The 14687-nt window shown below is 36.9% G+C and overlaps 1 protein-coding gene across 3 annotated transcripts in view; it reads right to left on the bottom strand.

Moving 5' to 3' along the window:
* The window catches only part of LOC129566467 (protein nubbin-like), a 65364-nt gene that overhangs the window by 29264 nt on the left and 21413 nt on the right, over nt 1–14687 (bottom strand). For 2 of the 3 annotated variants that reach the window (XM_055442423.1, XM_055442424.1), the window contains one exon: nt 2029–2511. The exons of the other annotated variant lie outside the window; for it this stretch is intronic. In XM_055442423.1, coding sequence (XP_055298398.1) covers nt 2029–2511 — 483 coding nt within the window. The remainder of the gene's footprint in view (nt 1–2028; nt 2512–14687) is intronic. 3 annotated transcript variants of the gene reach the window in all.

The raw sequence follows: 14687 nt of genomic DNA, 5'->3' as shown, positions 1-14687 counted from the left end.
ATATATATGCTAAATGATAGAATAATCAAGTCGCCAAATAAAAATGTATTTCAAGTGATTGAGAAAGAAAAAAAAAGGTTGATAGAAAAAAAGACCGCTCTGTTCGAATCAGCATCACAAAATTGCAAAAGTACACAAAACTTCCGATGAATTGGCTTGCCATCTCTCTTTCTAACGCTCTGTTCCCAATTCGTTTTGGCCGTGAACGGGTTGAGTCGTTGAATTTACGTAAAAGAGTATTTATTTAAGCAAAATAAAGAGCAACAAAACGGTATTCAAAACGAATCCTTTTTCTCTTCCACAAAGAGCACGTTGTGGTTTTTCCATTCAGAAGAAAAAAAAAGAAGGAAAATGCAACAACAATGCCATGTGAGTAGTTTAAATGGAGGCACGGGAAAAAAAATCAAGAAAATTCAAATGGTTGAATATTTGTGCATGGAAGCTCTTTGATCACAACAGGCTCACGATATAAATGTAAATACGTCAATAGAGAATTGGTCGGATTCGTTTTTCTCGTTGCTTATTGTTGGATGTTATTTGCGGTCCAGTACATCACCGAAGCATATATGCATTTGAAAGCAAATCGCCCAGGCTCAACGTTCATTCTGCCGTTGTTTACACTATTTACGGAGCATATTATATGGTACAGTTAAAATTGTAGGGATACACACACACACACACACACACACAATTCACCAAATACTCCCGCTGAATGTGTGGCCCGTTTCGTTTGACCGCCTTTTCACTTTGCTCTTTCAATCCAGAGTTTCACCAGTTCTTTTTCCCATTTCGATCGGGGACGCATTTAAAAAACAAAAAATTTCAATTTCATTTTACTTCCTGAGGGTTGTTTGAAGATGAATAATGAAAGTACGGTGTTTGAATTTAAATTAATTTCATTTGAGTTGTTGGTTCTGCATCGGTCGACAGCAGCACAGCACACAGCTAAACATCAAAATTGATGTGGAAAAATGGATGTTGAACGAATTGATTTGAAGGGCAAAATGTGCGTTGTTGCTGTTGACAAAAATCCAAATGAGAAACGAATACGTGTTCAGCGGGTTTATAGATTCTCGGTTTTTGGCTAGTCAATTGGAAAAAGTTCACGGTCAATGGCATTTTGCTGCGAACGAATGGAGCAGCAGCAATAGGCAGAGCAATAACTCGCCGTCGCATATGAGGTAATGTAATTGTCCATATGCTATTTATCATGAACGAGAATTGCGTACTGTTACTGGCGCAATGACCATTCGGGAAAGAAAAAAAACGGAGCCGGCCGAAACGATGAAAAATCAATCGACAACGACGACGGAAAACACCATCGGCTTAATAAATGTTTAATGCGTGCAAAATCTACGCCCGCCAAATGGCATGTGCTTCTTATTTTTTTCCGTCGTCGTCGTCATCGTCGTCTTCTTGTTGTATTTGGTGTGTATGCCATTAGTGACAGGTCTAGACAATTGACTAATGCGATGTCTTTGTTTACACTCGTTGCTTGATGTGCGCTTTCTTTGCAATTATACGTGGTGTTCGTCATTCGATTCGAACGAGTGAGTGAGTTCTCGACGGAATTGGAACAAATGCGCGTGACCCGCGATGAGAAGAACGAGACGAGACGAGGCAAGGCAAAACAATGGCCACCGGGGCCAGTGCAAGTGCAAATTCATCTCAATAAAGCCGTCTTTAATGGTATTTTGCTGTGTGTGTAACATAATCGGCTGTGAACTGTCACAACAAGCTGCCGCATAAGATATTTATGATGTGATAGGTTGTTGTAACTGCAACTGTGCGCGTTCTGTCGCACCACATAGTACATCAAATGCGTGTATCGCACTTGGAACTTAACCCGATCTTGCCACATTCTTGTTTACCATAAGCTACAAACTAACACCCGTAATTACAATGATTTTGGACACACGCATACACCGACACAAGAACGAAACGAAACGGCAAACAAAATATAAACAGAACACAAACGCAAACACAAAATGAAATAACAGACATTATACGTGCATACGAGCCACTTACCGGACGTTTTCCCAGAAGCGATATTTGCGACGACTCGATCAACACCACCACCACCACCGCCGCCGCCGCCTATCACAAAGTCTCTGATGCGGTTACTAGAGCTAAAGGGCTTTTCGTGTTCGTCCAATTGTTTTTGCTTGTGCTTTCGCTGTTGCAATTGATGTTGCTGGTGTTGCAGTATTAATCGGTCGCGCTCTTGAAAATGCGATGCCAACGCAATGCGATCCTGTTCAACGGCCGACGATATGATTGCATTGGCTGTGATTTCAGTGTTTGGCGTGGTCGCAACGATACCAGCGCCGCTAGCTACATTCGTCGCTGTCGTCGTATCGCTGGCCAACAATTTACTTTGTTGCTGTTGAAGAAGCAGCTCCCTAAATGGTATGCTACTGTTCATTTGCTTCGGTTTGCTGTTGTGTGTCGATTGCGTTGTCACTGATGATGAGGCTGATAGAGTTGTTACCGGGCGGTGCCACTGCATATCTGCAAATTACAATAATTTTTGGAATTAAGCAAATCGCTTGAATCACACACCATTCATATATGTATATCTCAGTTTCATGGGGCACAATACAGTGTGTCTCTACGTACATTCAGCTTGGTCACACATATTTTGATTGTGGTGAGTTATAATTTTGTGGATTCATCGGTCAAACATTGTTTGGTTAAATTGAGTAATTCATTCAACGCATTTGCTACGACGAAAGCCTGGATTTTGTCACTTCATTCAAAGTAGGCATACAAATGTAAATTATTCACGAATAATTAGCAGAGGTTGTGCACATGCAAATTATTGTGTGCCGATATTAACATTTCGTGTATGTGCCATTCATTTGCTAAGTTGTATGAATACGCGTGTATGGCAAAACACACTTGCCTAGCGTATGCTTACGACGAAATCCGCTCATACACAAAATTTTTAGCGTTTTCAATTGTTTTAATTTCTGATAGTTACGAATACGATCGTATTGACGTAAATACAGTCATTTCATGACAAATAACTTGATCAACAAATTAAATTGTAAATCCAAGTTTCAAATTCCATTTCACAAGTTCAGTAGTGAATTCACATCAACTAAACGCAAAGTTTACAATTCATTGGTTTGTGCTGCGATTCACTAGAGTCGTTCCAATTTGAATTTGATGGAATTGTGTTCACATTGATTTTATACTAAAAGTTTAAAAAAAGTTATAGCTCTGCTAGAGACTCAATCATATCAATTTACTGTTGAGTTAGCAAGGGAAGTGTAATCAATTTGAATAGGAGGGCCAATAAATTAGAGATTGGAAACGAAATTATCAAACACTTAAATGAGCCCAGCTATGCTAACTGCATTTGGTGAACTTGTCATTCCATACATAAGGAGTTTAACTTTGGCTAAACTATCCATTCAATTATTTTTTCAGCAAATCAAACGTAAACGCTCTGAAAGCACAAGGTGAACCAAAGAGCTATGGAAAATCGATTCCGAAAATGATTGAAGAGGCCATTAATGCGAGCGACTCAAATATCAATATCGGAATAAAAATAACAGATTTATCAACAAACAAAGTGATTTATGAACGAAATGTCAACAGATAGTATATGTTTGCGAGTGCTTTAAAAGTAATAACTGCCACTGCGCTACGCCAATATTTTGGGAATGATTACAAATTTATTGACAAGATTTCGCAAAACGGGTGATGTATTATATATTTTATATTTGAATATCAACGACCCTTCATTTTGTGAAAATGATCTGAATGAATTGCTGAAATCGCTTAAAACACAAATATCCGATGTTCCTCGCAATATTTATATCGTCAATTCAACATTTTCACTTCCACCTATCCAGGACACAAAAATGATAGAAGATACAAAATGCTGTGATGGAGCGCAAATTACCAAAGTGCACATCAATGAAAATTGTTTGCAATCTCAATTGATTTCAAACGAAAGCAGTGCATGGGTTAATAATTTCGAGTCAATTCCGTACAACATAATTAATAATGTTCAAATTGTTTCCATCGAATATAATGACGATTTGGAGATAACGATTAAAAATGATCTGACCTACTGATTAGCGAAACTATGGAGAAAAATTCAACAATATCTTTTGAGGCCGTTCCTTTTGATAACTCGAACTACATTCAATTAACATTGAAAAAATCATTGGAAAAGAACGGTATTAACATAAACGGTAGAATTTTATATGGTTTGGAGCCAAGTAGAATAAAGCAAATGGTTGAAATTCACAAAAACTTCTATGACACAGTTAGCGCTGCTCTGAAGATATCCGACTGTTTCGTAATGGATTATATTCTCGCTAAATTTGGAGATGGCCATGCAGTAAGCAAGTGGAAAAAAGGCAGGTCTTCTAATAAAGAAATATGTTTTGGATGAATTCGGTGTCAATTTGGATAAGTCTGTAATGGTTGATGGTTCAGGTATATCCAGATACGACATGTTTACTTCGGAACAGTTTGGAGAATTGTTGGGGACACTTTATGAGGATCAGCATTTCGAAATAATTAAGTTAATGCTGGTTCAACCGGTTACTGGGACTTTGAAACACCGTTTCCGTGGAGTAAAAATGTTTGCTAAAACTGGAACATTATTCGGAGTTTCATCCCTAGTGGGATATGTGTATGATAAAAACGATACACCATACAGCTTTGTGCTAGTAAGTAACAATTATTTCGGAACTAAGCGAAAATATGCTGATTTGGAGGAGAAGATCATTAGAATATTAATCGATTGAATTGTGTGTACGCTGTTCATGCTAACAAATGTCGTTTCGGAAAGTAAAATAAGACATAAATGGAAAACAGTTGTAAATCTCAAATTGAAATCTTCCAAATTTCAAGCAATCGCATTAGTTCAGTCTACTTTTTAATCCATGCCATCATAAAGACCATTTTGGCCAGTTCCATTACTTTGACTAAACGAAAGACGAACATTGATATTTCATGTGTGTAGTAATTTAATTTTCTAAGTGTTTATAGCGAGCGTTCTGTTGAATATTATCACTTCAATTCTATCGATGGCGAAAAAAAAAACATGCGATTTATCTCTAATGTTATCCGCCACTGGACTTCATATATCTCATCCGAGAGTTATGCGAATGACCCGTAGCGCGTTCACATTTACGATGTGTGTACGTTGTGGCTTACGGCTTATCTAATGTTTATTCGCTCTCTTTCTATCTATCGCAGTCTTCTTCTTCTTTCGTGCCATTGTGTGGTGTTTTGTGTGTGTCGTTTACAATGAAATGGCATTTTTCTCTTGTTCTCTCTTGTCCGCCGCCGCATTCATCGCAGACGAACGAACTCATAATGCATATACAATGGTCAAACATGGCATGCGCGCAACTTGATTCAACGATCGATATTACCCTAATAAATTTCATAATAAGTCTTTTGGTCCAGCAAGCGACCATGGCAGCAACGACAGCAGCAGCAGCAGCGGTCAGTGAATCTCTTTCGCTCTTCTTTTTGCATGTGTGCAATTTTCCAGTTTCCATCGCCATTTTCGAATTTAATCAAATCACATTTTCTTTCGCTAAATTTCGCCTTTTATCGACAAAGGTTTCTTTTTGTTGTTGTTCCCATCGAAAATTCTCGCTGAATTGAGTTTCTTTTGAGAAATGATTTTAAAAAATATCATCAGGCAGCAATTTCATTTATTAACCGATTTTTTTGTTGCTGCCTTCAGCTCGGGCGTATCGTTTTCTTTCCTTTTCTCTTGATGCGAGCAGAAAGAAAATATTGGTTTTGTGAAGTGAGCAAACAAGAGTTGCAAAGAAAATTGCTGAAGGACGTTTTTCCAGAATGGAAAAGAATAAAGAAAAAGCAGATTCGATACGTCAGTCAATGTATTTTCCGCCATCGTGATGTATCACCAATTCACAAGACGTGGAGAAAATGATGTTGATGCTCTTGTAACGGAATTAAAAATTACATGAAATCAACACAGTAAACAGAAATCTGTTTACCTGGTGCGGGCTGTACTGTTTGCGTTTTTTTTTCTTTCTTCATCTTCTTCATTCTCCCAAATCACAATCGGAGCGTGCTTAACTCGTGCGCGCCAAAAAAAATATGTTTTTTTATAATCGTAAACACAAATATGTGTAATATAATAACAGCGAATCAACGAATAGGAACATAGCATCGAACGGAACCCTTTTTTTGCCCGAATGTGTGTGCTGTCGTCTTCTTCTGTTTTTTCTCTATTCATTCATTCTACACATTCAATTTTCATCCTTCCTCCCGTGCCACAACATACACAGAACGAAATCTGCGGCATTGGGACGTGAAAACGTTCAAAAATGTGCTCGGTCACACATACAGGCACGCCACTCAAATCAAAGCTGCTACTCGTTGGTGTGTTTTTTTACTGCGTTGCTTCTACCCCTGCGCACTTTTTTAACACATCCTATCTTTTCATATTTCGCTTGTTGGTTTTTTGTATTCTGTTGTTGTCGTCGTCCTTCGTGTGCGTGTGTATGCGCCTCGTTCGCGTAATTTCATTCGCTTCGCACTTTTACATGCCACGACATTCTACTGGTTCATTTTCATTTCCATTCCAATCTTGTGTGTGTGTGCGTCGCGCGCTGTTCAACATATCAATCGTGCCTGCATTAGTCGAGTCATTGTCGACTGTTTGGCGGATCAGCGGAACAAAATAAAGGGATAATATTCGTTACATTATATGCCAATGATGTGTCTTTTTTTTGTTATTATTTTAATGCGATATGCACAGATTTTCTATACCATTTGTGATGAACAACAACAACAACAACATACATTTCAATGGGTAACGATTATTCAAGCAGGAAGAATAGGTGGCCGTTATGAAATCAACTGAATTTTTTTTTCGATTTCAACATAATGAATGATGACTTCTGCTATGTATGATAGGGTTTCATTTTTAAAGCGATAAACGGTACAACTGTATAATTTTGTTAGTTTTAGCGTGTATTGCTGGATAATGTAGTTAATTTCGATTTATATGGCTCATTTGTTAGCTGGCTTTTTTATAATGTCGTCGAACGCCATTTTGCATTATTTAATAACTTTGGCGGGAATTTCCAACCAAATGCGCCAGATGAAAAAAAACTCATGTGTTTTAAAATGTGCATTCACGGCTCAATTCGAATGGAAAATTCGATTTAAATCTTTTAACACGTGTTAATTTTTTTTTCGAACGTTTACACTTTTCTTCGTTAGCACAGAGTACTGCAAAAAGCTGCAAATTTTCGAAATAATTTTCATAATTTTTGAGTTGAAAATTAATTTGGAATTTAAAAAGGAATTTTGCATTAAAAATGTGCGAAACAAAGAATTTCTAACTTGATTAGAAAATTTGCAATTTCGGATCGAATTGACCTTATCGATTTCAAATGCAACGAATATTTCATTTTGAAAGAATCCATGAAATAAATTCAATTAAGTGTTAATTTGTTTTATAAATCGACATTAATTAAAAATTTCCACTGCACCGCCGATTCAACGGAATCGATGATTGTGGTTAGCATAAAATTTTAGTTGCTCAAAACATTTAGCGTAATAAAATGAAATGCATATTCATCCGTCATATTCGTTCAAAGAAAACTGTATCCTTGTGCTTGTGCGCATGATTTCAGAGTATTTTAATTGGATTTGCTAATTTCTAGTGAAACAAATGCAAAACCGTAATTAATAATTTGTTTGCTCAGCTAATTGATTTCGGTTTTATCTATATCTCATAAGTAGAGAGGAGAAGAAAAAAAAATAACACGTACAAAGTATTTCGTTAATGTACGTAAAGTCTTGGCTGTGGCAGCCGTGAGCGAGTTCAGTGAATAAGAGAATTTTCTAGCATTTAAATGAAGACGGCGCGGGGTTTTTGAAAGCGTTTTGCTTTCGTTAAGCTGACGTGTGTCTGTGTGGAAGAAAGAACGAAAAACGGTGTAGTTGTGAAAGTGAGCAAGAGACAGTAGCAAACAAGCGTCGAGAGTTGCACGAAATAATGCTGAACGCAACCGGAAATATCTACAAAACAATAATTTAATTTAGCGAATATCATTAGTTAAAACATTCATTTGCTCGCGCATATTTGTGTATCAAAGTCAAAAAAGCGTTGCACACACAATGCAATCAGCGAACAAATGCGCGCCCGCGCAACACACAAAAACAACTGAGAACTGAGCAACGAAAATAGAGATGAAACGCTCACACACACACACCATACAGAAACAGTTTTAATTTAAATGTTCGCGTTTCGCTCACAAAGCACACAGCAGCAGCAAACGAAAAAAAATGGGGCGAAAACTGAAAAAGAAATGCAATTATTACTAAGAAGACAAGTGATGAAAAAGCGCACAATAAACACGGCATAAGAACCAGCCAGCACGAAACGGTCGAAAGTAAGATATGTATAGGGAAAAAAGGTGCCCAAGCGGTAGTTGTGCACAGTTCACAATACCGGTGCTAATTTACTATACATCATAATTGCTATCGTCTTTTTGTGTGACGCTCTCTCTCTCTCTCACACTTGTGCGCTCGCGCGCACGCTCTCTCTAGCCCGCCCGCCACACATTCAAGTGTCTTTTGAATGGGTGAAATGTAAACTAGCAAGAAGAAATGCGATTAATTATAATTTTTTCGATTTTAATTCATTGGATTCGCTATTCATATTGTGAAGCATGGCAAGACATGTATTGCAAGACGCACAAGTGCAAGCGAGCGAGTTGAATTTGTTGATGTTGGTGTTTTGTTACCATATTTATGCTCTTTGCATAAATTAAATCAAAAACAGATTTGATATGCATTTTTTCGCTTCTTCATCTCTTGAGCTCTTGAGCTGTTTTTGCATTTAAATTCTTCGGAAATCGCATTGGAATGGAATCCAATGGCTAAAGTTGAAGTAAATGAGTACACACAATCGTGTTTCATGCAGAATATGGAAAGACAACATAAAATCCTATTCAAATGATACAATTCTGTACGGTTGCTGTTACCACATTTTTTTTCGCTCTTCAGTTTTCTTTCTTTCATTCAGTTTTTTTTGCTACGATGGAGTTTTTTTTCTCTTTCTCAATATTCAGCTCTTTTTGATTCGAGGGAATTTTCATTTTGCTCTCACATTCAAAGAGAGAGAGAGAGAGAGAAAGACGCGCACGCTGTGGCAGGTCACTTGGACTAGTTTGAATAAAAGTTGAAGATTTTAATGTAAAATAAGTTTTAAGCAGAAAAATTAGCATCAAATAATGAGCAAAATATGTAAAAATCCAAATGAATGAAAAAAACCGTTTTTTTTTGTTTCGTTTCATTTTCTTTTTTCAGATTCGTTGTTTGAATTTTGTCGTTCTTCTTAACACGGAACAGTAGCAAACATGGAAAAAAAACGTAAGCGTAAGAAAAATTGAAATTCTCGGTTCAACCGCGTGCTCACACTGAATAAGAAAGCATTTTCATATGAAAAATATTGAAATTTGCGTGCCGCTTTTTTCGTTTTTTTTTTTCTCTGTTCCATTTTTACGATTGTATTTGCATTTGTTTTAACATTGTTATTGCCAGACTAAGTGAATAATGATAGATATTCACAACGGAATACAATCATATATCGTTTACCGCTCTTTAATCTCGCATGAACTCTTCGCTAGTTGTGAATCACAACCTAGCATTATAAATCCATCTTTTGGCAATGACATTAGCGTATGCAATGCACTGAGCCTCGACTGGAATTGCAAATACTCCGACCCATCCGAATTTCAATTTGTTTTAATCGTTCGTTTTTTTTTACTTCCTTCATTTTTTCCACATTTTTTCCTCTCTTGAACTGTTCAACCAAACAATATGTTCATACAGAGCGGATGAAGCAAAGGGAACAGTAAGTCGTTTTTTTCCCAGTCGTTTCCAGTTGATTTCGGCCGGTGGGAGTTGAAAACTATGCACAAGAAAATCAAATAAATCAATCAGGTAAGTTTCAGATTTTTATTGCAAGCCGGTGTGTTCGTGTGTTACCGAATTGCACAATGGCATCGAGAATGAACAGACATTCGCCACAGGAAGAGAGCCAAAATGATTGTATAACTTTATGATATTGTCTGTTTGCCATGGCTTTTAATGGAAAGAAGAAGAAAAAAAAACGATATGTACCTTCGTCGAAGTAGATGCAGCTATTGGTCGAGTGCCAAAAATGCCGATTTTCATGTAAAATTTATTTAAAATGCACGTAAACCAACTGTGAGTCAAAAGTGGGAAAAGGACAGCGATGAAAATGAAAACGAATCTCTTTTTTGTTCCATCGTCGTCGTCGTCGTCGTCGTTCTCCATCGGTGATGCAAACAAAGGATCAATGGAGAAAAAATTTACCTAAACATCTGTTCGTATTTCTGGTTGTTTAAAACTGATCGGTTAATGTATATTTACTCAATGATTACTGATGTACGCAAAGCATATATATATGGAGAGGAAGAGTGACTGAAAATCATCATCTATTTTAACAACAAAAAAACAAAATTCGGGTATAAAGCAGAGTACCGGTCCGATATATATGCGTTTTATCGATTTTTTCGACTCAACTTTTTGCTTTTGATGATTTTTTTTTTGACAAAAATCCAACACAACAACAACAACAACAAAACCCAGAACGAAGAGCAGAGAACGAGAAACAGTGTGTGTGACAAAAGAAGACAAAAAGTGCCATTTTTCACCGTATCAATGTGATTTTCCATTGTGCGTTAAATGTGTCTCTTTGACCTATTGTGTGTTGGAAAATCGTAAATAGTGTCTAGATAATTGTTGTTCGAAAACAATGGCCAAGTCAACGAATTGAATTGAATGGCATTGCATAGCATGGTTGCTTGGCTGAGAAAGATATGTAACTCAGTGACTCTAACCCTCCTACGCAAACTAATCGCATTATTGATTTTTGTTGAGCAAAACTGAGGATACTGAGTTGTTCGATCGATATATTTGAGTTGTAGCAAAATACCCGAATTCATTGAATCAAATGAAATTAGTTCAGAAATCGTCGAGCATTTTGCATCATCAACGGTCGGTGTTGTACCAGTACAACATCAATTTTCTTTTTGTAGATCAAATGAAAACAGCCGTTGAAGGGAACCGAACAGTGTTCATTCAAATCGGTGGAGAAAAAAGTGACTTTTGTCTCATTTCAAACTTTGAATGCTTTGTCTTTTTTTAGCACAATTGCTGCGAAACGAACACATAGCCCAGGATGTGTTCCACAGTACACTTTTAATGCTCATTTGAAAAACAAATGATTTGAAACAAACGTTCTGCATTTGAACAAAAAATAAATAAATCATTTTCATTTGAAATTTTGTTTTTGGATTTTTGAAAAATATCGAAACAAATGATTTGTACGAAAATTGCATCTGCCTCAAAAAAGCAGATCAAATAAAAGTAAAATTAGAAAAGGATTTTCGAGACAATCTGCCAAAAAAAAACGTTGCGACTCAATTTGGCCCGATGTTTCAAAGCATCAGCGGCTGGTTGTTTAATTTGGCGTGCTAAATAACTACGTTTTTTTTCGCATTGAAGGCATTTATAGCTTAAACACAAGTCTTTCTTCAAAGAAGAGAGTGATTTCTCTTTTATCCTTTCGGTTTCCTTTTGCAACCGAATAATAATAACCTATCAAATTTATTGGAATCGTTGGCGCGATCGCAATACGCCTCGAGCCGACACAATAAAAAGTAAAACCGATTGCGATTTCAATTGACAGCGGTGCATTAGATTGAGTTTCACTTCTTTATTTATTAACAAACGAACCAAACGAACGAAAGTGAAGGAGGTAAAAAAAGTGAAAACTTTGTCGATAGATTAGAATGATTGCAGTGTCGAAATGGGAATCAAAAGAAGAAAAAAAAAAAGCTGGTTAAACCAAATCTTTAACAATATCTCTAATATAAGCATCAAATGATGAATGAATACGCACACGCATGCCAAGGTTCATGTTAACCCTTTCTATTTTTGATTGTGGTATTATTCCATTGAAAATGTTTGGAATGAAATGAAGAAAAGAAAAAAAAAATTGAAATCGTTCTTCAGTTAATGTGTCGGTTACAGTATTTTAATGCACAATAAATTCAGGAATCAGGACGTGCGTGTGTGTACGCGCGCGTACCAAAGCAACCAGATGATTTCGTATTAAAGAAAAAAAGAGTCCAGAGAAGACGACAACAACGGCCACAGTCTATATGACGATAGTTTTAGGCAACTCTTCTCTGCCTGTGATATTAAACGGTGTGTGGATATATATTTTTTGAGTGTGTTGCCTATTCTAGTTGGCTGTTTTTTTTTCTCTCTGTGTCGTTTGCTTTTGTTGGTTCATTTTATTCGCATCGTGTGTATGCGTCGATATGCTATTGTGTTTTGTGGAGTATAAAACGCTTGTTTTTGTCTTGGCTTTTCATGTTTTTCTTTCATTTAGAGACAAGAAGAATATATTTTTTTGTGTCTACCGTTTCTCTTTTTCGCCTTTTGTTGGATACACTTAAAGAACACAAATAACATGTGCGAGGCTGCGTTTTTAATCGTAGTTTTCATAGGCGCATTACAATGTTTCGATAAAAATTGTGTGCTCGCTTGCTGTGGTGCGTGTGCGCGCTACCCGAATAACAACAAAAAAAAGATCCATGCTTTTGCTCTCACTCGGTTTGTTTTTTCGGAGTATGGCACGTGCGGCATTCTTTAGTTAGTCGTTGATTCTACGGCTGCTGCTGCTTTTGATGCTGTTGCGCGTTTCGTGAAAATGATAATTTAATAATACATTCCGACGCCTTGTGCGTTGCGCTACATTATCGTACAGTAGTTTTTCTTGTCACTTTTTTTTTCATTCCGTCGAGATGAGCACACTGACTTTTTTTTCTGTGTATGTTTCGGCAATGGGCTTACATTCACGCTATTCACTTTTTTTCAGGCGTTATTCAATGAAACAATGGTCCTTAATCGTACGCCTTTGTGCCCAAAGCAACGGAATCACATCAAAAACCATCGTATTGATATTAATTGCCAAGTACGGTGTTGTGCGTCGGTATCACCGCCATTCTTTGATTCCGTCGACGACTTTAAACAAATAAATCATAAATCAATTACGCAATCTGAGTGAACAATCGCGCGCGCGTACCCTCACACATAATAAAGCGATGCATCGGATTCGCGGCTGCCATTGAATATTCGGCGTATTTCCTGTGCCGTATTTATGAAATAATCATCGAGTAAAATGATCTATATCGTTGCATCATTGTACGCTCTCTCTCTCTCTCTCTCTCTCTCTCCTTCGCTCATCGCGCTAATGAATTCTCAGCGAAAAATATTTGAATTATTAGTCGTCAACTATTTCATACGTGTTTGTATCCGGCGTTTAAAAAGAACTTAAATGAAAAACCCATCGACAGACCGAACATATGTTGGCTTTTCTGCTACCATTCAAAAGCCATTTCATTTGCAGTAACCATCGGGAGTTTATCTAAACGGCTGGCCTTGGCGCTTACCTTCAACTTGGCATCAAATCGTTGAAGAATGTGCAATGCGAAAAATCGCGCGCACTTTACTCAGCGTCGTACAGATAGAGCGGAGAGAAAAAGTCGTTAAACCATCGACATTTTTATCGTGAGAAACTGATTTCCCGCTTAACCGTTACTCTTTTCTTCAATTTGCGCGAAACTATTTCAACTATGTTTTTCAGTAAGATGCTTGCACACAAAAGAAGCAAAAATATAAAAACGTTAGCAATTCACATTGTATCAACCCATCTTTTCCACGGCTTCAATCAGGAGTTACATAATACAGTGCAACAGCAGCAGAAAAAAAATGCCAAGAAATATTGAGTAAAAGATTGATTTTTCAGTTATTTTTATGGAAACAAAAGTCTGCTAAACCGAAACAACGTCCGTGTTTCATTGTAGCAATTTTCAGTGGAAAGAAAAAAGAAAAATGAACTGATTGATTTTCATCCCGTTTTTTTTTCTTTGTTCAAATCCTCGAACCCTTATCGAATTCACGAATGTGTGTCAGTCCCATAAAAAACGTCACTTTTTCCGTTATTTTCCACAAATTTCAGTGTTGAAATGGTAAATCACTTGAAACTGTTTTGTGCGTGTGTTTTTTTTCGCTATTTGAAAATGGTTCAAAATATGTGTGAGAGAGAGAGAGAGAAAATGAGACGCCGTCATAAAACAGTTGGGTGAAGCGTTATTGCAAACATATGAAAAAAATATCACATACAACAATTGTGTTTCCCGCTAAAAATGCCTCGTCTATTTTATCAATCGAATCCTGAGAATTTCAGTTAAAAATTTACAGTTTTTCAACCGAAAAAAACTAATGCCATCGGTTTTTTGTGGAAAAAAAATGTATTGCATGAAAAAAATGAGGGTCACTGATTTTCTCTCTCTCTCTCTCAATGTTATCGTTTTATTTTTTCGCTACGCCATATTCGAATTTCGGCTTTGTTATTTTCTTACCCTAAAACAGTTTTACATTTTATGCCTTTATTATAGACACTTTTTTATGTGATTTTGTTGTTGCTGTTGCATTTTCAGCAGCAAACGAGGAAAAACCAACAGAGATTTCTTTGGGTTTTTTTTTGGTAAAAAACATGAATATTCACAGGAGCAAAGAGAGAGAGAGAGAGAGAGAGAGAGAGAGAGAGAGAGAGAGAGAGA

Source organism: Sitodiplosis mosellana, unplaced genomic scaffold, assembly GCF_009176505.1.
Source record: "Sitodiplosis mosellana isolate CC-2019 unplaced genomic scaffold, AAFC_SMos_1.0 Smas_scaffold_3, whole genome shotgun sequence".
NCBI lineage: Eukaryota > Metazoa > Arthropoda > Insecta > Diptera > Cecidomyiidae > Sitodiplosis > Sitodiplosis mosellana.
The sequence above is the reverse complement of the archived record's forward strand: the minus strand, read 5'-3'. Positions and strand labels throughout refer to the sequence as shown.